General features: G+C 46.0%; 1 protein-coding gene across 1 annotated transcript in view; it reads right to left on the reverse strand.

Annotated features, from left to right (window-relative positions):
• Positions 1–787: 787 nt before the first annotated feature.
• The window catches only part of ONECUT2 (one cut homeobox 2), a 44,541-nt gene continuing 20,897 nt past the window's right edge, over positions 788–24,431 (reverse strand). The window contains exon 2 of the mRNA XM_047086156.1: positions 788–1,074. Within this exon, the coding sequence (XP_046942112.1) occupies positions 788–1,074 (287 nt within the window). The remainder of the gene's footprint in view (positions 1,075–24,431) is intronic.

Below are 24,431 nucleotides of genomic sequence, written 5' to 3' on the forward strand. Positions count from 1 at the left end.
AGAGAACTGATTTTTTTTTTTTTTGATGGATCCAAGACCACGTGAGATTTCCAGGAGGTAAGGAAAAGAAAATTGTAAACTGGATCAACTTAAAGCTCTCTAAACCATTCAATGGAACGATGCCTGAGTTGGAAAAACAGGTCCTTGGATTTTTTTTTTTTAATTTCCATATTTAAAAGTTGTGCTCAGTAATTATCATTCTGATGTTTTGGGTTTTTTTTGCCTTTTTTTTTTTTTCTATGTTATGGCTGTGAACTTTGGTGTACTGTGGTGTGATGAGGCCAAGCACTCAGAAAGCAAATGAGGTCATTCTTGTTGCCAGAAGAATCTCTCATAGTAGCGTCTTGGGAGCCCAATCTCAGAATCCTTCCACAGGCTGAATTCCCACTGTGACACAGGGGAACCCTGACTGAAACGGGCCCCAAAGCGAGATCGTTGACACTGGAAGTGATCCTGAGCTTGGCTGACACCACACTGAAACTAACTCGCTCCAGGAAGTCCCCATTTGGGTTTCTGGGACGCTTAGCATGCTCGGAGGACAATGTCCGGTTCAAAGAGATGAATTTTCAGCTTGCACTTGGACTCCATCGCCATTACAAAAGAAAACAAAAAAAGAACACCTGGCCTATGATTACAGCTAGAATAGTTTCTTTTCGAGAGAATTGTGCTTTCAAATCACCAGTGAAGGGCCCCAGCTAAGAATCCGGTGTCTTTTTCCTTTGCGTTCTCTTTTGGTGTCGGTTGTCCTCATCCGGAGGCGACCTGTGCCCGCCCGAGAGTCCTTCCATCACGCTTTGGTACAAGTGCTGGAGGTGGACGAGGAGGCCCCTGTGCTCAGATCATCCTGCCACTTCTCCAGGCTGCGGCGCCGGGCGTTCATGAAGAAGTTACTGACGGTCGTCAGCTCCAGGCCCAGCTGCTGGGAAATGGTGATCTGCATCTCTTTGGACGGGCGTTTGTTCTCCTTGAAGATGGCGAAGAGCGTTCGGCGTTGGAGGTCGGTGAACACCAGGCGCGATTTCTTCTGGGAATTGTTCCTGTCTTTGTTTGGTTCTTGCTCTTTGCGTTTGCACGCTTGAAGGGAAAGAGAAGAAGGAGCGAGTCAGTACGAGCGTGAGAACCAGCACCTGAGAAGATGATCCGTTGAAAACATTGACAGAGTCGTACGAGGGGATGTAAGCCGTTAAACTTTATTGTGCAAATTGCCCAGCTGTCAATAACCAGCCTTCCCGGTTCATCTCCCGGTGATGGAAGGCACCAGTTAGTGGCAGAAGGGAGGAACGAGAGAACGCCAGGACTGTTCTGCACTGTGTGGTTTTAAACCAACTGCAGTTGCTTTCTTTTTTACCCCCTGCCTCCCGGCACACCCTTAAACTTCCTGATCTCTGGAAATCAGGCACCGTGAAGGGGGCGATGCCTCCAGCTCCCCAGGGGAAGCCTGGGCAGGCAGTTCCTCTTTCAGATTCAGCTTCTAGAAGTGTTTACAGCTGAGCTGACATGACTTTCTGGAATCAAAACTTGAAAGTGCGTAATTTCTCAACCTCAAAGCTTCTACTCACGTGATTCAAAAAATTGTTAACGAAATTAGAAGTAACAGAATGGGAGTACCATCCCCATTCCTGCAGCCTTTTGAAAAACTAAGGAAACACAAAACAACAACACAACAAGGAGGGAAAGACTGAAACAAGAGAAGTTGGTTTGGCCCACTCCACTTTGGGTAGTTTGAAGTGAAGCAAGTACAAAAAGACCAGGGCTGAGGGTGTCAAGCAGCCCAGACTTAGGGGGACATTAACGTATGTCACCCTGTCTGCCTTACCCTATACAACTTCCTAGAAGGCAGGGAGCAAGTCTGCATAATCTTCCCGACTGGCTCTTTTTGGAGCCATGGGTGTAAATGAATGGTCGGCACGCCAATGACACATGGTGCCCAGACACTTCCGGGGGATTTGTGCGTTTCACAGATGGACTTGGTCTCAGAAAAGTGACTTGTAAGGGGTAAACAACACAGTGAATACAAATCAGGAATTGAAACGTGAGATCTGGCCCAGGTTGAGAATTTCTGTGTACTGGACTGACACTCCCCCAAAGCTAGCAGCTTCGGAGGCTGCATGGAGGTTTTCCCACATTCCTCAAAGCCCAGGTTTGCCAGTTTCGCTTCTGAGCCCTGGGTCAGGGCATTGCCTTCTGCAGGGAGCATCTTGTGCTGGGGAGCCGCTACAGTGTGAGTATCAGGGGACCCTCCTTCGATGGGTCTTAGGATTTCACCTAAGGACCAGCATGCACAGAGAAGATCTTCAGGACCCTGAGCACACCCTCCCCCGCCCTCCCCCCCCCCAACTGACCATCCTCCCTGGTGGTACTATCTGCTATAAAGGAGTCACTTCTGAAATGCATGAAAAGTGATGACACTTCGCTAAATGCTTTCTTCCTGATTTTTTCGTCTTTCTTTTTTAAAATAGAAGTAATCCTATTATCTTTGAAAATTAAATACACACACACCTATAAAAACAATTTGTGTACATCTTAAAACCCATTCTCCTGGAGGCCCAGACTTTCTTAGATAAGGCATACTTCCCTGGTAACAGAAGCTCAGACAGAAAGGCTGAAATGGTCCACGCCTGTTCACTCCTCACGGGAGCCTCCCAGTAAAGGCGGCCTCCTTGCTCATCCCTGTGAGCATTTTTGTTTACCATACTGTGATCTTCAGACTTACTCTCTCTTGTCCAATCCCAAGTCTTCCGCAACAGTGCTTCTCAACCTTAAGGTGCCCAGGAATCACTGGAGAGCTTGCTAAAATGCACATTCTGATGCAGTCAGCCTGGGGTGGGGCCTGAGAACCTGCATTTCTAATGAGCTCCCAGGCAAATGCTGCTGGTTCACATGCCTCAGCCGACCGCTAAGCATACGCCTGATCTCTAAAATCTCAGAGGAGCACCTTGATGGGAAGGAAAGGTCTGGAACCAGACATACCTGGATTCAAAGCCGGGCTTCTTCACCTACAGGGACTTGGGACCTCGGAAGACTGCTTCACCTATCAGAACGTTCCTCATCCAGTGGATGTAGTGACGCTGACCTCTGCAGAGGCCCAGGAGAGCACTGTACAAGGGCTCCCTTCCCACCCCCCCCCCCTCAGGAATCCTGAAGCAAGTAAACTGGCAGAATTATTTTAATTTTTTTTTTTAATTTTTTTTTTCAACGTTTATTTATTTTTGGGACAGAGAGAGACAGAGCATGAACGGGGGAGGGGCAGAGAGAGAGGGAGACACAGAATCGGAAACAGGCTCCAGGCTCCGAGCCATCAGCCCAGAGCCCGACGCGGGGCTCGAACTCCCGGACCGCGAGATCGTGACCTGGCTGAAGTCGGACGCTTAACCGACTGCGCCACCCAGGCGCCCCAGAATTATTTTCATTTTAATTTTTTTTTAACATTTATTTTTTGAGACAGAGATCATGAACAGGGGAGGGTCAGAGAGAGAGGGAGACACAGAATCTGAAACAGGCTCCAGGCTCTGAGCCATCAGCCCAGAGCCCAATGCGGGGCTCGAACTCACGGACCGTGAGATCATGACCTGAGCCGAAGTCAGACGTTTAACCGACTGAGCCACCCAGGCGCCTCTATTTTCATTTTAAAATGAAGAAAATTGAGGCCTAGAGGGGGTGAGCGATAGGCTTGGGGTAGGTACCATTCCAAGTCTGCTCCAAACCCAGGGTAAGAATCCTGTCTTCCGGTTCTCCGTCTTTCTCCTGTACCGAAACAGCATCCGTGACACTGGCCCATAAGGGGGGGATCTGTTTGCAGGGCAGTCTCTGGGGCCCCACCCCCAGAGATTCTGATTTTCACTGTGTGGGGCAGGGTACTGGAATCTGTGCTTTTATAAACCTCCTTGGACCCCTCCGCGACACGGGGAGTCAGCATGCTTGACTACACTGACTTCAGATCCCCCACTTTAAGAGAAAGATGTTCAAGGCACAACGTTCAGCAAACGCAGAGAAAGAACAGACCGACAGATCCTGTGTGTCCCTTTCCAGCAACTTTCTAAATCCACCGGGTTCACACCAACCAACGCAAAGATGCAGCGTGCTGTCTGCAAAGGTACGGCAAGTCCAAAAGCCCCAAATACCGAGGCAGTAGGCACATAACCGTCTCAGAGTCCCTACACCTGGCAGCTGGCACCCCACACTTCTGTTTTGGTGCCGTAAGTTTTTTACTTCTTCACGGTTCCAAGAGGCAGGTTTGCTTTCCACCCCCGACAGTTAGGGAAATAACAAAAACACCACTGACAGCATTCACCCCACGATTCTTACAAAAGCAGTTGATCTGCAGCTGAAGGGAACTAAAAACAAGAGGGAGAACACCTGTTTTGAAAATCTAAGCCCAAATGATGCCTGGAAGCTGGTATGAGGTGCGAAGCCAGCTATCCCCACAGGCACAAGTCGAGTGTGAATGGCTTTGGTGTGAACATATTACACTGTGGTCAAATACCCATTTCTAAACAGCTAGGAACAAGCCACGTAGCTCCCTATGACCCAGGAATGTGTCAGAAACCCAACAGCAGGTGTTCATCAGCGGTGAGGGCGGGTTGAGTCTCATATTTCTGGAAGGTCTGAGGTTAGCCCAGGCTCCTGCAGACCACTTGGGTCTGCTGCTTCTCCCTCCTCTAGGAGAAAAGCAGAGGCGGGGGTGGAGGGCACGCCAGGGGTTGGTCACACGGGCACCATCGTGTGTGGTCAGGGCACGCAGCAAGGTGACAAAGCCAGAGGTGATTCACATCAGGAGGGTGTTCAGAGGGAGGTGAGACAAGGTGAGGGTCAATACCAGGGATTAGAGAAGATTAAGGAAGCCAAGGGGCACCTGGGTGGCTCAGTTGGTCAAGTGTTGCGACTCTTGATTTCGGTTCAGGTCATGATCTCATGGTTGGTGGGTTTGAGCCCTGTGCTGGGCTCTGTGCTGACAGCACGGGGCCTGCTTGGGATTCTTTCTCCTTCTCTCAGCTCCTCCCCCACATGCTTGCTTTCTCGCGCGCGTGCGCATGCCCGCTCTCTCTCTCTCAAAATACATTTAAAGAAAGATTAAAGAGGCCAAGAACAGCCCTGAATCATCTGTGCTTTCCTTTTCCTCCTGGTGGAGGAGGGGCCCTGGTGCCACAAAGGTCAGTGACCACACAGTTTCTCCCGACAGAAAAGTTGGTTTGCACCCACCACTGATTTTCCTTCCTGTGACAAAGGTCTCTTGGTATCTGCATGCAAAGAGATAAAGGGTTGTGGGAAGCCAGGGCCTCTGTGGGGAGGGAAGACCGAGTGTTAGGGAGAAGCAAAGTAGGGGCAGGCCCAGGGCTCCCACCTGCCTGACACTTGCCGCCTGCTTGTTTTCCCTTTCATTCTTTCCTGGCAGGGCCCGGCGTCCCAGGTGAGTGACCTCAGCTGCGTGTGCATGTGTGTGTGTGCGCGTGTGCGCTTACGCATGGAGAGTCGGGGGGCGGGGGAGGAACTCGGTTCTGCGAGGCAGACACAGGCCACAGTCGTCCTGGAACCACACTTCATCGTGACACCGGGTCCCACAGGTGCCGTGGTGGCAGCTGTTCATGGCACCTGCACATCTCCCGCCACAGGTGGCGCTTCATCACTGAGCTGCGGAACGTGAGGGCTCTTGTCTGGCCCAGGGCTGTCGACGTCCACGTGGGGAGCTGGAGCTAAAAGCTGAACCCCCATCAGAACTTCTTTGCCACAACATCTTTGAGAGGAACGTGGGGTGGGGGTGCGGCTTCTCATCCAATAGTTGGTGAAGGTTCGGGGACTTGCTCAGGGTGACATAACTAAGCACTGGAGCTACGACGTAGGCCCAGAGACCCCTTCCCAGCCCGCCTGGTCCCTGGGGAAGCTGTGAAGGAAGAGGAACCCAATTCCGGACCAGACTCTTCGGCCACGCCTGCTCTGGAGCTGAAACTTCTCACCCTGGTGGGGGGGGGGGTTGGCCTGTGAATTCAGGCCCCTATTAAGCAACCCCTTCTGTTGGGCCGGAACACTCTGCGGAATTCAGCCTGACAGTTTGCTACAGAATTTGTGCCGGGAGGTTCTTTGGGCTCCTGTATACCAGCCTCAATGGACAGGAAAGGAAAATGTCTCACGGAAATGAGTTACACTCCCAAGACTTGAGACACAGTTTTATTTTTCTTGAGCAGCCGACAGGGGGAGGAGACAGAGACGGATGAGGGCTTGGCAGTTCGTGCTGACCTAAGTACAAAGCCCAGCCCTGCCATCCCCTGGCTGTGTGGTCCCCGGGCCTCCCTGTGCCTCCCTTTCCTGGTGCTCACTGGACCGGACATGGCTGCCTAGGGCCTTCCCCCCTTTGCTGTGGATTAACCTTCACGGGCCTCTCCCTCCGCCACTTATTTTCCCAAACCAAAGGCAAATGCTGTCTTTCTCAGTGACATCATCTGTCCATCTCCCCTCTGGTGGTCAGAAGAATTACAGAACTTTTGCAAGCTTAATATACACAATTGTGTTAATATACACAATCCGTTCTGCCTGGAAAGTCCCAAATTGGGCAGGTGCCTCTTTGGGGGCTATTTACACCACATACCTAGTGAAAAGTGGAATCAGGAGCTTCTCTTCCCTCCCAGACTAGAAGCTTCAGAGTTTGGCCTCTGGGACCACTTCGCGAGGGTCCCAGGGGGCGCTCATGAGTTACCTGCTGGTGGAAGGCATTGAGTGTGAGTTAGCAGGGCAAGTGTGCCTGATTTGGTCTCCAGGTTGTGCATGGCTTCTTCCTCTTATCTCTGCTCTTTCAGAGATAAGGATTTTTAAACTCCTGCCTCTCCAGTTTCCTCTCAAAGTGTCGTTTCTTTCTCATGAGCTTCCTGGCCTGGCCCGTCCCTGTCCTCCTGGAACCCAGCTGTGCCTGCCACCTCTGCTCCAGCACTTACTTTCCCCTCCTCCGTCCACTGAGCACCTGCCCACCATCCAACATCACTTCCTGTGTGGGCCTGGCTGGCCCTGGAGCCCTGCGGAAATGGATTTGTCCTTCCAACCTTCCTGGAAACCACAAGCACGTGGGCCAGAGAGGTCCTTGCAGAGGCCGGTGGGAAGGTGAACTGCTGAGTTCCTGGAGAGGAGGGGCATCCTGGCTTCACCAGCAAAACGCGATGCTTGGGGCTGGGCAAGGGGGAGCCAGTTCCTAAGGGGAATCTGCAAGAAGCAACAATCGGAGGCGTAGGTGGAGAAGGATGTAGCTCTGTGGTTTCCAAGAGCTCTGGAAGTTCTGTCCCCACTCCCCCAGAATCCCCTCTGCATGCTGGCCGATGCCAGGGCGCCTGCTTTAGCTTAATCAGATGAGTTGAAGACTTAACCCCTGCCAGACTGCCCTCCTTCCTCTTGGGAAGGGAGTCATTTTAAATTCTCCACAGCACTGTCATCCTGCCCCTTAGTGTGAATGAGGAGAGGCTCCTAGAGCAGGCTTTGAGGGGGGAGTGGAGGCTTACGGGAAGCAGGTGCCCCCAAGGGGGCAGAGCAGCCCCACAGTGGGAACTGAGGCAGACTAATTGCAAAATTGGCCCCAATTCTTCCCTTCCCAATCTCTATACCCACTTGCAACGTGACTCTGTAGCTCCTCCCAGCACGAGATGGTGTTTGCCTGCCTTTCCTGGGAATCTGGGCTGGCCGGATGATTTGCTTCAGCCAAACGAATGTGGCAGTTCTGAGCCCAGGCCTCAAGAAGCCATGTGCTTTGTTCACGTTCTTGGAACTCTGCCTGGCTGTCATGTGACGGCCCAGGCAAGCCTGGGTCAACCGACCCTGGTGGCCCCAGCAGCTGACTGCAGGTGCATGAGTGAGCCCAGCTGAGACCACCCAAGCGTGGCTTGGAGCAGCAGAATTGCTCAGTGGACCCACACACTCCTGAGCAAAAATAAATGTTTATGGCTTTATGCCACTGGTTTTGTGGTTCTGTGCTACATAGCATTACTGTGGTGACAGATATAGAAGCCAAGAAAAACCTTTGCCTTCCTGCCCAGGGAAAGTCAACTGTAGGATAAGAAGAGTCAGCTTGAAACAGTCCTGGTTATCAGCTGCATGACCTTGAGTCTCAGTAACCTAATCTATAAAATGGGGATACCAATGCCCATCTCTCCAGACACCAAGATGCTAGCTGTGACACTTGGCACATAGTAGGTGCTTAACAAATGTAAATATTCTTTCTACTTTCATAGAGAAAGAAGAGAAAAGGTATGTTAGAAGGTAAGGTTAGGAATTCATAATTTGAGATGGTTTTCCAAGATTTACTCAATGGTAGATGAAGTGCTCAGGGGGCTAATGGCAAATAAAAGGTTAAAGAAATTTGTTTTCATTGTGAGGTTGTCTCACAGCCAATTCCCAGCCTTGTAGAAAAGGTAAGACTGTGATGTGTTTTCATATATGTGTCAGAGATCCTAATAGGTTTGGGACCACTGGTGCTTCCTAACATCACTAATTTATGTCCAAATACATTCTACATATGATGGGTATTGTTAGCCCCTAATAAATAATGCAGAAACGCCATATTCTCCTTGCATTCAGTAAATACTTTCCCTCAATAGTTCAGTGTGATCTTGCCAAGGCACAGGGTGGGGTGGGGGTGGGGAGGAAGTCATGGGGGGGGGCGGTGTGTGCATTTGTCAGCGGTCACTTCACCTCCAAGTATACCGGTTTGGAAAATATGCTAAGGAGAAGTGCTGCATCTTTCAGTTGGAGAGCCCGAAGCTGCCCTCTTCCAAGGGCTCGTGCAAAGTGGGAGTGTGGCCCCTCTCCGGCACGGAGGGCACGCACACCAGGGCTAGAGCACTGTGCCGGAAAGATCAACTGGGTTGTGTTGGAAAAACCAATTACAAAAGTTCGTATTTATAGCTCGAACCTAGTTCTGAGAAACCAAGGGTTGTTTTTAAAGTTTTATTTGAATTCTAGTTAACGTACCGTGTAATATTAGTTTCAGGGGTTCAATGTAGTGATTCACCACTTCCATACTGCACCTGTGCTCATCACAAGTGCACTCCTTGATCCCCATCACTTATTTAACTCATCTCCCTCCCACCTGCCCTCTGGTGACCATCAGTTCTCTAGTTAAGAGTCTGTTTCTTGGTTTGCCCTCCCTCCCCCACCTTGTCCCTTTGCTCATTTGTTTTATTTCTTAAATTCCACATACAAGTGAAATCAGACACACAAAAGGATGCTCAACATCACTGATGGTCAGGGAAATGCAAATCTCGTGCCAACTGCGATGAGATACCACCTCACATCTGGCAGAATGGCTGAAATCAACAACACAAGAAACAACAAGGTTGGCGAGGATATGGAGAAAGGGGAACCCTCTTGGCACCGTTTGTGGGAGTGCAAACTGGTACAGCCACTCTGGAGAACAGTAGGTTCTTCAAGAAGTTAAAAACATAACTACCCTACACTGTGAGATGTTTGCCCAAAGACCACAAAAATACCAATTCAAGGGGCGCCTGGGTGGCGCAGTCGGTTAAGCGTCCGACTTCAGCCAGGTCACGATCTCGCGGTCCATGAGCTCGAGCCCCGCGTCGGGCTCTGGGCTGATGGCTCGGAGCCTGGAGCCTGTTTCCGATTCTGTGTCTCTCTCTCTGCCCCTCCCCCGTTCATGCTCTGTCTCTCTCTGTCCCAAAAATAAATAAAAACGTTGAAAAAAAAATTAAAAAAAAAAAACCAATTCAAAGGGATAAATGCACCCTGATGTTTATAGCAGAATTATGTACAATGGCCAAATTATGGAAAGAGCCCAACTGTCCACTGGCTAGAATGGATAAGATATGTGTGTGTGTGCATACACATATATACAATGAAATGTTAGTCATAAAAAAGAATGAAAACTTGCCATTTGCCAAGACCTAGATGGTGCTAGAGAGTACTGCTATGTTAAGCGAAATAGGTAGGTCAGTCAGAGAAACCTGTGGGGTGTTGAAGTAAGGAGAAGCGAAATAAAGTCCCTCTGTTTCCTGCTCTGAAGAGGGGGCCCTTTGGCGGGTGACACAAAAGCAGGCCCATGGAAGAGGGGATGGTGTCCTGGGAGGCTGCCCTTCCTCAGGAACAAATCTGCATATTCACGAGCTTTTAAAACAATGACAAGATCCCCTGCATTCAAATAGGGAAGCAAGAATAGAGGAGTTGCACACTCTGATGGTACATATTTAATGCTAGGAAGCCATCAATGCTGATAAGTCTTAGCCAGTGCAGGCTCCTCGGGCAGCACAGGAATTATGTGCTGGCACACTGCTACAGGAACATGGTGCTGGGGGGTCTGACACAAGACGTAGGGCTCCGGCTCTAAGCGCCGGCCCCTGTGGGCCAGGCCTGACAGGGGCACTGATCACCCACCTGGGATGTGGGAGGGCTTGATGAAGGGGGAGGTGCTGCAAGGGACTCGATCTTTTCAAATCATTATTGAATTGCCTTGTGCTGTCTGAGATTTGGAAGCTGTAGGGGCGCCTGGGTGGCTCGGTTAAGCGTCCGACTTTGGCTCAGGTCATGATCTCGCAGTCTGTGAATTCGAGCCCCACGTCAGGCTTTGTGCTGACAGCTCAGAGCCCGGAGCCTGCTTCGGATTCTGTGTCTCCCTCTCTCTCTGCCCCTCCCCCACTTGCTCTCTCTCTCTCTCTCTCTCTCTCTGTCTCTCTCTGTCTCTCAAAAATAAACATTAAAAAATAAAAATAAATAAAATTTGGAAGCTATAAATAGTTTGCAGTTAAACGCTTGGCAATTTTCCCTGCTTCTCTCCGATTCCTGACCTTATTATCAAAGGCCAGATCACTAGGGAGCCAGTGCAGTGAACTTGGCCCCTGAGAGCCAAACCCTCACTTCACTCTGGTTTCTGCAAATGTCTCTGGCCTGAATAAGACGGGAAACTTAATGGCTTTGTCTCCAGGTTGGGAGCTGGCTTCCCTCACGGAACAGAGGCCAATGCACTCTGGCAGTGGGGCCAGTGACATCCAGACCCACATCCATGGGAGAGGCCAAGAGCAGAGACAGGGAGGGCGCACCGCATAGATGGACTTGGAGGCAATCTTGGTTGTTGGGTTTCATCCTTCCTTCGTTCCCTTCTGTGAGTGCAGACAAAGCCCTGGCGAGAGAGACCTCTAAACCATTTGTCAAGTCATCCCGGACAGCCAAGCACTCCGGGGTGAAGAGCTTACACAGTGACAGAGCTGCTGCCTGGCTTATTAGAGCAAAACTGAGCTGGGGGCTGGGGAAGCAGGAGGGAAAGGGGAGAGGGAGAGAGAGAGAGAGGAGGGAGAAGGATCGAGAAAGCACGGGCCATGCACACGCATATACCCCTCATTCTGGAGACGCTGGAAGGGGGTCATGTCCAAAGTGCAGAGGTGCCAGCAGCCCCAGGAGGCTTGGTGTCTCCCTTGAGCGCCTGAGCCACACCTCAGCCTTCCCTTCCGACATGGGGCAAACTCCGGGCCATCCAGGTAACCCTGCAGTACCCTCTTCCGTCTGACGGCTGATAAATCTCTGCTCCTCCTGTGTCCTGCCCCTGCCTTTGCTGGGGTGTTGGGGGCGGGGAGGGGATTCCAAGCAGGCTGGTCCTGAGAAACCTTACAGCAACTCCCGGATGTCCATTTACTGTCAAATAAAAGGCAGCCAGCCAGCCACTATTCTCGGTTCCCGTGCCTCACAGACATTCTCTGCAGAAAACAAATTTTATTTCCCGTCTTTATTTTTACCGCCAATACAAAGTCACTGAAGGGGACTTGGGAAATGAGGACCCTTGGATGCCTGACAACTTTAAGTAGAGGCAGATCCAGAAAAAGGCCCAGGTGGCCCCAGAGGGCGAATCTTCCAAAAGAGGGCACAGACCTCAGCACCACATGCTGTCCAGCGCTCCTCCTGCTGCCCCCACCCCCACAACCCCCAGCAGGTTCTGCCCATGGCTGGAGCTTTGCACACCCAGTGCGGATGTGCCTTCAGTCTCTGCTTCCCTTTCAGCAGAAGCTCTGACCGCAGGAGGGACAGGTTGCTAAACAGCAGATGTTCCAGGACAGCTGGTAAAATCCCCGAGTCTCAGAATGGCAGGACATTAGAGACCATTTGGTCCAATCCTTCATTTTGGGTATAGGAGTCTGAGGCGTTTAGAGGTGCCACGAGTAGCCCACGACTGATCACAGCTAGTCCGTTACAGAGCCCTGAGAACCCAGATGCCCTCACTCCTAGTCCAGGGGGCTTTTACTTCCTATCTTCCTATTAGAATAAGTCTTTTGGGGGCATTCAGCCTTTGAAATGACAATTTCTGGTTCTTAATTCTGCCTATACTGAAGTCTGGCAAAGACTTTTTTTTTTTTTTTTTGAGACAGGGCATAAGTGAGCGAGGGGCAGAGAGAGGGAGAAGGAGGGAGAGAGAGAGAAGCAGGGCTCACCCAAAGCGGGGCTCGAGCTCACCCAAAGTGAGGCTTGAACTCACAAACCATGAGACCGTGACCTGAGCCGAAGCCAGATGCCTAACGACTGAGCCCCCCAGGCGCCCAAAGAAAGATCTTTCATTCTGTGGCATAGCTGCTTGTCCTGCAAGCTATCCAGGAAGTCGTGAATTGCTAAAACAAGTATTTAATTCTGGATGCAAATGTCTGGCTTAAAATGGTGAAGAGAGCCAGCTAACTTCCCACTTAAAATCATCTCAAAAACCTAGAAGATAAAACTCACCAAACTGAAAGCTAGGACTTCGGTCAACCTGTGTGAGGGCAATTTCTGAGGCACTTGCCCCTCAAACACAAGGCCGATGGAACTAGGTTGAAAAATAGTATCCGAATTGAAAAAATAGCACCTGAGTCCTCCAGCTGCTCAGCAAGAGGACGGCAAGACGGCTGTAAGCAACCGTCCCTTGTCTTGGTAGGTCTCTGTTGAGACGGCCAGCGTGCTTGCCACACCTACCTACTTACTAATGCAGAACTGCAACTCTCAGAAAATAATGAGGAAAAAAAAAATTGAGGGCTGGGGGGTGGAAGAGGAACACCAGCAGTGGTAGACCACAGCGTGGAAGGCTCAGTTTCCAAAAAGTGCTCTAGGTGAACGCGGGGCAAGGGGAGGCTTCGGTGTGCAGTGTGTGGGGACTGATGCGTCTACCCCCTTTGACCAGCTTGTCTGCATGCAGCCCGGGGGTGCGTGTGGGCCACGAGTCTTTGCCGGTCCAGATGGGTTAGATGGGTTAGATGCATCGATTGGCAACTCAGAGCAGGGCCGAGGGGGTGAATGCACTGACACCCAGAAATGAGTGGTAAGGAAAACACACACCTTTTTTGTCGACCGCATCAGGCCCGATCGGGTTTTCTCGTCTGAGAATGAATCAGAGGAAATTCTTCTGAAAACATCTTACAGAAACTTCAAGAATATTTTAGAGAATCAGGTGGTATCTCTCAAGACAATGCCCAAGGAGATGGCTTCTATGAAACAGGAATGGAAAATGATTAAGAAAACAGAAGTCCCTAAGTAATAGTGTGTAATAAAAAACAGTAAGACGAGATGAGATAGAAACTTGCAGGAGAAAAATACACAGCATTGGAGGAAATAAAGGGCAAAATGGGCACAACGGCTGTAACGCTAGAATTTCTGCAGTTCAGGGGGTCTTTCCTACTGGGAGGCATTCTTGGCTACATGATGACTCAGAAAAGCGTTATCTATAGACTCTTTATGAAAAGAAAAATAACCGAACACATAAGGTCAAGAATGTTATATTGTCCTAGAAAAGAACTGGTCAACCGCCCCATGTGGCTGTGAATACCCCCGAACCCATCCCGAACATCCAAAGGAGTATCCAAAGGAGGGTACATTAACAAACATCACCTCTTTGGAAAGGCTACGGCAATGACTCTGTAAGAAGGTAGGACAGTTGATGCCTCCTTTTGCAACAGGATCTCAGTGATGTTTAAAAACAAATAATTCCATTACTAATGTTTCACATCATTATGTGAAGTATACGGCTGGGGAAAAAAAAATCCTCTGGGAAAGTATCTCCCTCTTCCAGAGTGAAACATCAGATTCGTAAATCCAAGTAAAGATGATTTCATGTATGTGAAACAGATGAAAAAGAAAACAATTATGCCTACAACAACAAGAAAAAGAAGGAAATATTCCAAAGAGTTCGGTTTCAGGAGAGGCATGAAGGCACCACTACTCTTCAATATTATGTTGGCAAAGTTGTCAATGCAATAAAAATAAGAAAAAAACAAATAAGTGAAAATTTAGAAAGGAATGAAACTGGTAAAATGACAGAAGTCTACATAATCTGAGTGCTCATTATTTGATAGACATTATTTGCTAGGTATTAACTCACTTAATTTTTACAATCAACCCAAGAGTTGATGATTAATGATAATGATACTGAGTCACAGAGGAGTGAGCAAATTACTTACGGTTACCTAGTGAGTAATGGGACTGGGATGCAAACTCAGGTGGTCTGCTTCCAAACTCCTTGTACCCAACAGCTACCCTGTACTGCTTCTCCAGGCAGAAACAGAACACTCATAATTACGAGTTAATATGATTTTTTCAACCTAGAAAACCCAAAAACCTCAATACTCAAATTACTAGAACCAATAAGAAAATTCAGGAAGGTGCTCAGGTACAAGATGAGCATGTAAAAATCAATATTGATTGTGTACACATAGAAAATCCAAGATAATAAACAGATAAAACTATTAGAATTAATATGAGAATTATCAGTAGACAAAAATCCGATATCACACAACAAACAGAAAAGGAAAAGGCCACCACTTATATAATAGGATCAAAACATCAAGCATGTAGAAATAAATTTCAAAATAGGCATGCAATATTTTGACAGAGTAAACTATACACTTTGTTAGAGAAATTAAAGAATATCTAAATAAAGGGATTGGAAGATTCAGTATGATAAGAGTTCAATTCTCTCCATGTTGACGTATAGACCCAATCAAATCTCTAATGAAAATCCCAGCAGATTTCTCTCCATCCCTCCTTTTCTTCTTTCTTGCCTTTCCGATTTTGGGGGGATTTGACAAGCTGGTTCTAAAACCTTTATGAGAATGCAAAAAAAATCAAAGAATAGTCAAGCTAGTCTTCATAAAAAGAAAGAGATAGGAAGACTCGCTATATCGGCCATCAAGACCTTTAGTAAGACTACCATGGTGTAGTACTGGGATAAGGGTATAGAACTAGATGAGTGGAACAGAACAGAAAGCCCCCAAACAGATCCACACACATGGACATTTGATTTAGTGACAAGATCTAATGACACTTGATTTAATGACAAGTGTCATTTAATGACAGTGGCACTGGAGAACATGAAGACAGTGTGTTCTTTCTAATAATGGGGCTGGGGTAACTGGATAGGCATTGGGGCAGGGCTTAATTCTTAACCTCTACCTTCCTGTCGTACACACAAAATAAGTTCTGCATGGTCGACATAGACCTTCATGTTAACGGCAAACCAGTAAAGTTTATAAAAGTAATATAGTGTTGTATCTTTACAATCACGTGAAAGATTTCTTAAGACTCAAAGAAAAAAGATTTACAAATAGAAGCATATTGAAATTAAGGATTTCTGTATATCAAAAGACATCAATAAGAGGGTAAAAGGAAAAAAGGGAGAAAGGGAAAGTAAAAGGAGAGCCATGGATATTTGCAACATATATGATAGACAAAGGGTCTGAATCCAGAATACATAAAATCTCTTAGAAATCCATAAGAAAAAGTCAGACATCCCAATACAAAAACAGGCAAAGACTTGAACAGGCACTCACAGAAGAAGAAATCCAAATTTCCAGTAATTATATAAAAAGGCACCATTAGGGGCGTCTAGGTGGCTCGTTTGGTTAAGCGTCTGACTCTTGATTTTCAGCTCAGGTCACGATCTCATGGGTCGTGGGTTTGAGCCCCGTATCGGGTTCTGTGCTGACAGCATGGAGCCTGCTTGGGACTCTCTCTCTCTTTGCCCCTCCCCCTCTCACTTGTGAGTGCGTGCATAGTCTCTCTCTCTCTCTTTCTCAAAAATAAACGTAAACAATATTTAGAAAGACACAATTATTAGTAATCTAGAAATTACAAATTAAAAACAATGTTACACACTCACCAAAATGGCTTAATTGTCAAAGTCTCTCAATACCAAGTGCTGGCCGGGATAGGAGAGCTCTCCTATGCTGTTGGGGGAGTGTCAATTGGTACAATCGTTTGGGAAACTATTTGGGAGTATCTGATAAAGCTAACTACGTGCATGCCCTATGACCCAGAAATTCTGCTCCTAGATAGACTGCCTTGTTGCAGACGCTCTCATGTGCTAGTACACTCCGCTGGCTGTCACCATGGTCGCGCATGCCCAACCCTCAGCCGCCAGCAACTTTATCGCTTTGTCAGATGGCTTTCTCTGGTTGCCAGACGCTGCTATGTCCCTACACAGGTCATGCCAGAAAGGCTGGGGAATTGATGTCCGCCTCCCCCAAGCTTCTCCCAATCAGCGAATGACGAGATCTGCCAGATAAATACCCCAACACCCTTGTTTTCCAGGTGGAAGGATTCTGAGGCGTGTTTTCTATGGACACACAGAGAATTACTCAGTAGGATTGAGCCCCGGTTGCCTGCTGTGGGAACGTCCTTGATACAACAGCACTTGCTGTGTTTCTTCCCTTCTTGGTCTTACTTCTCCACTCTTCTACCAGTGCTTTTGGGGATCCTCATTCAAATAAATGACCTGTACTAGAATCCTTGTTTCAGAGTGTGCTTTTGGGAGAACCCAAATGAAGAAAACCCTACAGAAATATATGCCATGTACATTAGGATACATGACTGGACAAGTTCAGAGCAGCTGTTTGTTCTAAAAGTAGAAACGGTCCAAGTGCCCACCAACAGGAGAATGGATAAATTATGGCATATTAATTTAATGGAATACTATACAGTTATGAAAAAGAAAGAACTCCTCCTCCTCCTCCTGCTACATGTAACAAAGTGAAAAGAATGTTGAATAAAAGAAGCCAGGCATAAAGATATACATACTGAGTGAGTTTATTGATAATGAAATTTAAAAACCTGGCAAAACTAGTTAGGGATACATACATGAGTGTTAAGAACTATACAACAAAGCCAAGAGACAATTACCATAAAAGGCAGGTTACTACTTAAATTTTACGATTGAGGGATAGGTTTTTGACAAGGAAAGGGAATATGGAGGACTTACGGAGAGCTGGCAGTATTCAATTTGCTTTACAATAATTCATTAAGCAACCTATTTATTTTTCATGCACTCCCTGTGTATATGTTTTATTTTATAATAATACATTTTATTTTATTTTCATTTTCATTTTTAAAATTGTTTATTTATTTTGAGAGAGAGAGTTTGTGAGGGAGGGGCAGAGACAGAGACGGAGAGAGAGAATCCCAAGCAGGCTCCACATTGTCAGCATAGAGCCTGACATGGGGCTCGATCCCATGAACCACAAGACCGTATCCTGAACTGAAATCAAAGAGTTGGATACTTAAATGACTGAGCCACCCAGGCGCCCCTATAATAAGACATTTTTAAAAGCTATGGCTTTTCTTTACACCAGAAAGGCCCTATTAGAAAATGCAACAGAAAAAAAATTCACAATGACACAAGTACTTAGGAATAACAACCGTTAGCAAAAAAATAGGAAGACCAAAGCTAAAACTTTTCTTAATGAAAATATAAACAAAAATTTGGCTAAGTGAACTCTATGCCCTATAAAATCAAAAAGGTCAAAATGATATATAAATTCAAGCTGACTCCATAATTCCTATGGAAGAATAAAAGTGCAAGAAAGGCTAAGAAAATTCACAACCAAAAGATGAAGAGGTAAAACATGCTTTGCCAGACCTCAAGACATTAAATAATTTAAATTGTGTGATGTTGACATGGGAATTAATAGATCAATAGAACAGGATGGAGTTCAGAAACAGACCCAAGTATATAAGTGAGTTTAATACACGATAAAATACTGTATTTCAAATCCTAAGAAAGGGATGAATTGTTCAGCAACTAGTGTGGATTAAGTAGTTATCCATTTGAGGAAAAAAAATAAATCCCAACCCACATCACTTATAAAAAGAAATCCTTGACAAATGAAAGAATAGATTAAATCTAACAACATACTCAATGGTAGGAAACTTGAAGCTTTCCCACTAAGATCAGGTACAAGGCAAGAAACAGGACAAGTGGTTCCTCTCACCCACCCCCTTCTCTCTCTTCTCATGTTTATCCATTTTTGAGAGAGGGGTGGGGGCAGGGGTGGGGATAGAGGATCGAAGTGGGCTCCAGACTGACAGCAGAGAGCCCAATGTGGGGCTCAAACTCATGAACTGTGAGATCATCACCTGAACCAAAGTTGGATGCTTAACTGACTGAGCCACCCAGAGGTCCCTCACCACTCCCTTTCAACATTGTACTGGAAGTCCTTGCTAATGCAATAAGGCAAGAAAAGGAAGTAAAAGGTATACAGATTGAGAAGGAAGACATAAAACTTTGTTTACAGAGTTGTTTACAGTGTTGTTACACACACACACATATATAAGATCCATGAGAAAAAGCACAAACTCTGATGAACAAACCCAAAGAACTGAATAAATGGACAGATATTCCATGTTCATGGATAGGAGGACTCAATACTGTCAAGATGTCAGTTCTTCCGGCTTGATACATAGATCCAGTTGCTATATCCCAGAAACTTATTTTATGGTTATAAACAAACTGATTCTAAAGTTTATATGGGGAGGCAGAATACCAAGACCATTATGAAGGAGAACAAAGTTGGAGAACTGACTGACACTCAAGACTTACTATAAAGCGACAGTAGCCCAGCCAGTGAAAGAATGACAAATAGATCAGTGGAACAGAATAGAGAGCCCACAAATGACCCCCATAAATATAGTCAGGTGATACAATGGAGCTAAGATAGTCTGTTCAACAAATAGGTTGGAACATCTGGCCATCCACACGCAAAAAAAAAAAAAAATGAATCTGGCCTCCGCAAAATGGATCAGAGATCTAGATGTAAAAAGCAAAGCTATAAAACTAAAAGATAACAAAGGAGAAAACCTGGACAATCTTGGGTGTGGTGATGCCTTTTTGGAGACAACACCAAAGACACAATCCATGAAAGAAACAGTTGGTAAGCTGGATTTCATGAAAATTAAAAATTCCTGCTCAGGGTGCCTGGGTGGCTCAGTCAGTTAAGCATCTGACTTCAGCTCAGGTCATCATCTCACGGTTCATGGGTTCGAGCCCCACGTTGGGCTCTGTGCTGACAGCTTGGAGCCTGGAGCCTGCTTTGGATTCTATGTCTCCCTCTCTCTCTGCCCCTCCCCTACCTGCACTCTGTCTCTGTCTTGCAAAAATAAATAAACGTTAAAAACAATTTTTAAAAAAATTCCTGCTCTGCAAAAGATAATATCAAGAGAACTAGAAGACAAGCCACAAATTCGGAGAAAATGATTGCAAAAGACACGTGTCATAAGGAATTTTTATCCAAAGTATACAAAAAACTCTTAAAACTCGACAATAAGTGGGGGGGGGGGGAACCCTCAACAATAAGAAAACAAACATCTCAATTAAAAACTGGGCCAATGATGTTAACAGATACCTCACCAAAGAAGATACACAGATGGCAAATGGCAAACAAGTATATGCAAAAATGCCCCATATGCCAGCAGGGAAATGTGCAAATTAAAACAATAATCTGATACCATTACAGACCCATTAGAAAGACCGAAATTCTAATGTCAGTCCAGAACACTGACTTCACATGCCAGCGAGGATGTGGGGCAACAGTGGCTCTCATACATTGCTATAGCAGGAATGCAAAGTTGTCGTTCCTTTGGAAGACAATTTGGCAGTTTCTCACGAAACTAAACATACTCTTAACATCTGATCCAGAAATTGCACTCCTTGGTATTTACCCAAAGGAAATGACAACTATGTCCACACAAACACTTGCACATAGATGTTCAGGGCAGTTTAATTCCTAACTGCCAAAACTCAAGCAACCAAGATGTCCTTCAGCAGGTGAATGGATAAATAAGCTGTGGTAGATTCAGACAATGGGATATTTACTATTCAGCACTAAAAAGAAATGGGCTAGCAAGCCGTGAAAAGACACGGAGGACCTTAAATGCATACTACTAAGTGAAAGAAGTCAATCTGAAAAGAGTAGATACTGCATAACTCCAACTATATGACATTCTGGAAAAGGCAAGACTGTGGACACAATACAAAGATCAGTGATTGCCTGGAGGTAGAAAGGGGAAGAGATAAAGAGGCAGAGCAGAGAGGATTTTTAGGGCAGTGAAAATACTCTGTATGAGAATAATGGCTACATGTCATACATTTGTCCAAACCCACAGAATGTACAACACCAACAGTGAACACTAAGGTAAACTATGAACTTGAGTGATTCTGATATGTCAAAAAACAAAAATGTATCGTTCTTGTGAGTGGTGTTGATAAGGGGGGAAGCAATGCATGTGTGGGGCAAGAGGTATACGGGAAATCCCTGTAGCTTCCTTCTCACTATGTTGTAAACCTAAAAGTTTGTAGAAAACATAAAGTCTTCAAAGAATAAACAGGCGAATGTTTAAAAGTTATCCAAGAAGCAAAACACATAAGATAAAAACACAAAAAGACTAATTTGCATGAAAGTTAAAAGAAACCTCATTAAGTTTCAAAAAAAAGCACGGGGAAAAAATGTTTGCAGTATATAAAACAAAGAATCACCATCATCTGGAATCAAAGAAGTACAAAAAAAGAAAAAGAAAAGACAAATCAGAAAAAAAAAGGGCAAAGGACATGAACAGAACATTCTCAGAAAAGGAAATACATATAACCAGTAGGTCTATGGATATATTCAAGCTCACTAGAAATCAAGAAAATGTAAATTAAGACAACCGCAAAATGCCATTTTTTTCCCCATCAACTATGCAAAAAAATAAAAATAAAAAGGCGACGAATACTATATTAACGATTGGCAAGTGTGGGGGAAACAGGTGCTTCCCCACATTGCTGAGTTTGGTATCTATAAAAATTCAAACATGTGCTTCTCCACAACCCAGCAACCAACTTCTCAGTGTCTTCCCCAGGGAGTACTCGCTCACATACCCAGGGAGGCGTGTACAAGGCTGTTCACTCAACATCGCCGAGCAAATACGGCAAAGAACAAAACAGGATGAACAGTCCAACGGTCCATCTGTACGGGAATGGCTAACAAAATGAAAACAGCCATGCATGGGATACATTGCAGCAGGTCTGGGTTGGGTGAATCTCAGTTATGTAGACAAACTGGGTGGACTTAGCCACTGAATGGAAGCAACGAGCTTCAGAATGCTGCGTGCTGTGCTACGGGACTCGCGTTAAGGCAGGACAATGTGCAGGCCTCTGAGATAAACGTTTCCGTGAGTACATGTATAGGTAAATGAATGCATCGGAAGCACTTGCGTTGGCGGACATCATTGAAGCCGTAAGAACGTCACTACTGGCAAGTGATAAAGAGACTGGGATTACAGGAGGTGGGCAAAGGAGACTTCCTCCTGATCATTAAGGTTGTGAGTCTTTATAAGGAGAATGTTTTATTTTTATTTATTTTTAATATTTATTTATCTGTTTTGAGAGAGAGAGAAAGCATGAGCATGGCAGGGACACAGAGGGAGAGAGAATCACAGGAACGCTTCACACTGTCAGTGTAGAGCCTGACGCAGGTTCCACCTCACAGACTGTGAGATCATCACCTGAGTGGAAACCAAGAGTCAGATGCTTAACCGACTGAGCCACCCAGGCTCCCTGCACAAGAAGAATGTTTCAATGCATTACCTAAATAATTAGAAAATAAATTTAATAAAAGCGAAGTATTAATATGGTTGTCTTTGAGTGGCAGAAGAACATTTTTACTCTTCTATTTTTTCTATTTTCTCATTTTTAATAGTAAGCAAGCATTACAATATAAATGACAACTAATCTTTTTAAAAAATTATTGTTGGGGCGCCTGGGTGGCTCAGTTGGTTGAGCGTCCAGCTTGGGCTCGGGTCATGATCTCTCAGCTCATGGGTTCAAGCCCGCCATTGGGCTCTGTGCTGACAGCTCAGAGCCTGGAGCCTGCTTTGGATTCTGTGTCTCCCTCTCTCTCTGCCCCTCCCCTGCGCTCTCTCTCTCTCTCTCTCTCAGAAATAAACATTTAAAAAACTGTGCTGAAATACACATAACATAAAATTTGCCATCTTAACCATTTTTAAGTGCGCAGTTCTGTAGTGTCCAATGCATTCACATTATTGTCCAACCAATTGGCAAAACATTTTCATCTTGTAAGACAGAAAACTCTGTATCATTAAAACAACAAATTCTCATTGCTCCTCTCCTGGTCCTTGGCAACCACCGTTTCTCCTACTGTTTTATGAATTTGACTACTCTAGACACCTCACATAAGTGAGATCACACAGTATCTTTTTGTGACTGGCTTATTTTGCTTAGTATAATGTCCTCAAGGTTCATCCATGTTGTAGCATATGTCAGAACTTCCCTCCTCTTTAAGGCCGAGTAATATCCCATTTTATGTACATACCACATCTTGTTTATCTATTCATCCATCGATGGACATTTGGTTGTGTCCACCTTTGGACTATTATGAATGATGCTGTCATGAACATGGGTGTACAAACTTCTCCTGGACCCCTGCTTTCCATTCTTTGGGTTATGTTCCCAGAAGTGGTATTGCTGGATCATACGGTGATTTAATTTTTAATTTTTTAAGGAACTGCCACATTCTTTTCATAGAGGCGGCATCATTTTACAGTGCTATCAACAGCGCACAAGGTTTCCAATTTCTCCGCATCTAACACTTGTTCTTTTCTGGGTTTTTTTGCTAGCTGCCATCCTAATGGCGGTGAGGTCAAATAAACTTTTAATGAGGAGAACTGGCATCAGAACTCTGAGCGGGAAGCAGGCTTCCAGAGTGTAGCTGGGGCCTGTCCACACATCTGCAAGAACTGAAGAGAATTTGCTTGCCTTATTCTCTTCCAAACACACCTTCTCAGGGCCGATTTCTCTTGGCGCTATCCTGTCCTTACCCCCATTCCAGAAGACGTTACAGTGACGCTCACTCCCACCAAGAAGCTCCGCTCCCACTTCATCCTCCTTAAACCCGTCCCTCCCCTTCAGAAGACCTGTCCTCCCTGCAGCCTTCCCTCCCTTCCTGCATCGAAGGGCAGGCCCAGGGTGCAGCTGTAACTAGACCCCATCAGAGCTGCCCAAGATGTGCCTGTGGATCAGAACTAATGGCATTAGGCGATCACTCAGGGAATAGAGCTGCAATTACCCCTTGGATGCTTTCTCCAAGATGACCACACGCAGAACACCAAGAGGGAGAGAAAATGAATCACCAAGTGAATTAACTGGAAGCTGCTGTAATTAGCGTTATAATTTTTCATGAAAACACTAATGAATATGAAATAATGTGGCCATGAAACCACCAGGACAATTAATGTGTGGGAGTAATTTGGGGTCAGGAAAGGATTCTGGAGACTGTTTAAATAGACTCGTGTGTTGAGAATTCAGAGGCCCGTGGCTTCAAAATCTTTCATTAGCAAAAAAAGTTGCTACTTCAGAAAAAGCAACCGCAAGGTGTCTATGGGTTTTCTTTCCTTTTCTTTCTTTCTTTCTTTTTTTTTTTTCTTGTTAAGCCTCCTGGCTTTGGGAGTAAAGATGATGGTGTGAACCACAACAAAAGTCATACAGGGAGTTACAGGAGCACCCATGGTAATGCACAAAGAGTAGATTTGAGGAACATGATAAAGAGGCAGGATCCAAACATACTGAAACCAGAAAAGATGCTAACAGGGAAACCATTCTCAGCACTCTTAGCCTTTTACCACCGGGATGTCTGAGAAAATAACTTTCTGATGTGACCCCCAAACGTGTGATCACGATGAGGACAAAGACAAGCTGAGCCTCGTTGGCTGAGCTGCAGTTTTTACATGTAAAATTCTAGCAAATCTAGACTTTGTGCTCAACATGTACCACACCAAAACAGACTTTATCCCGCTATAGGTTAGAGAGGGTTCAGTCAGGACCTACTTACATGCAAATTAGACTTCCATGTTCTAAGCATGAGCTTAGCAGAATGTCCATAATTGTTGAGTCTTAAAAGGACACGGTGGCGTGGGGCAGAGTAGGAGTAAATAACCCTGGGGCACGTCTGACCCGTTTGGAAGGACTGCATCCTGAGACCAACGTGGTGCCTGGCAATCTCTGTCATCACAAATTCCACCAGTGAAGATGATGCATACATTATGCTGAAGGACAGATGTGTCCATGTGAAACGGGGTGTCATCTGTGGTATCGAGGAGATAAGAGTTAAGTGCGCTAGGTGCAGCATTAAGCATCTGTGGTGGTATCTCATTTAGTCTGCACGCCAACTAGGTGA

The sequence above is a fragment of the Lynx rufus genome, unplaced genomic scaffold (assembly GCF_022079265.1).
Source record: "Lynx rufus isolate CCGP_SWC_20201006 ecotype Redwood Valley unplaced genomic scaffold, mLynRuf1.p SCAF_20, whole genome shotgun sequence".
Taxonomy (NCBI): domain Eukaryota; kingdom Metazoa; phylum Chordata; class Mammalia; order Carnivora; family Felidae; genus Lynx; species Lynx rufus.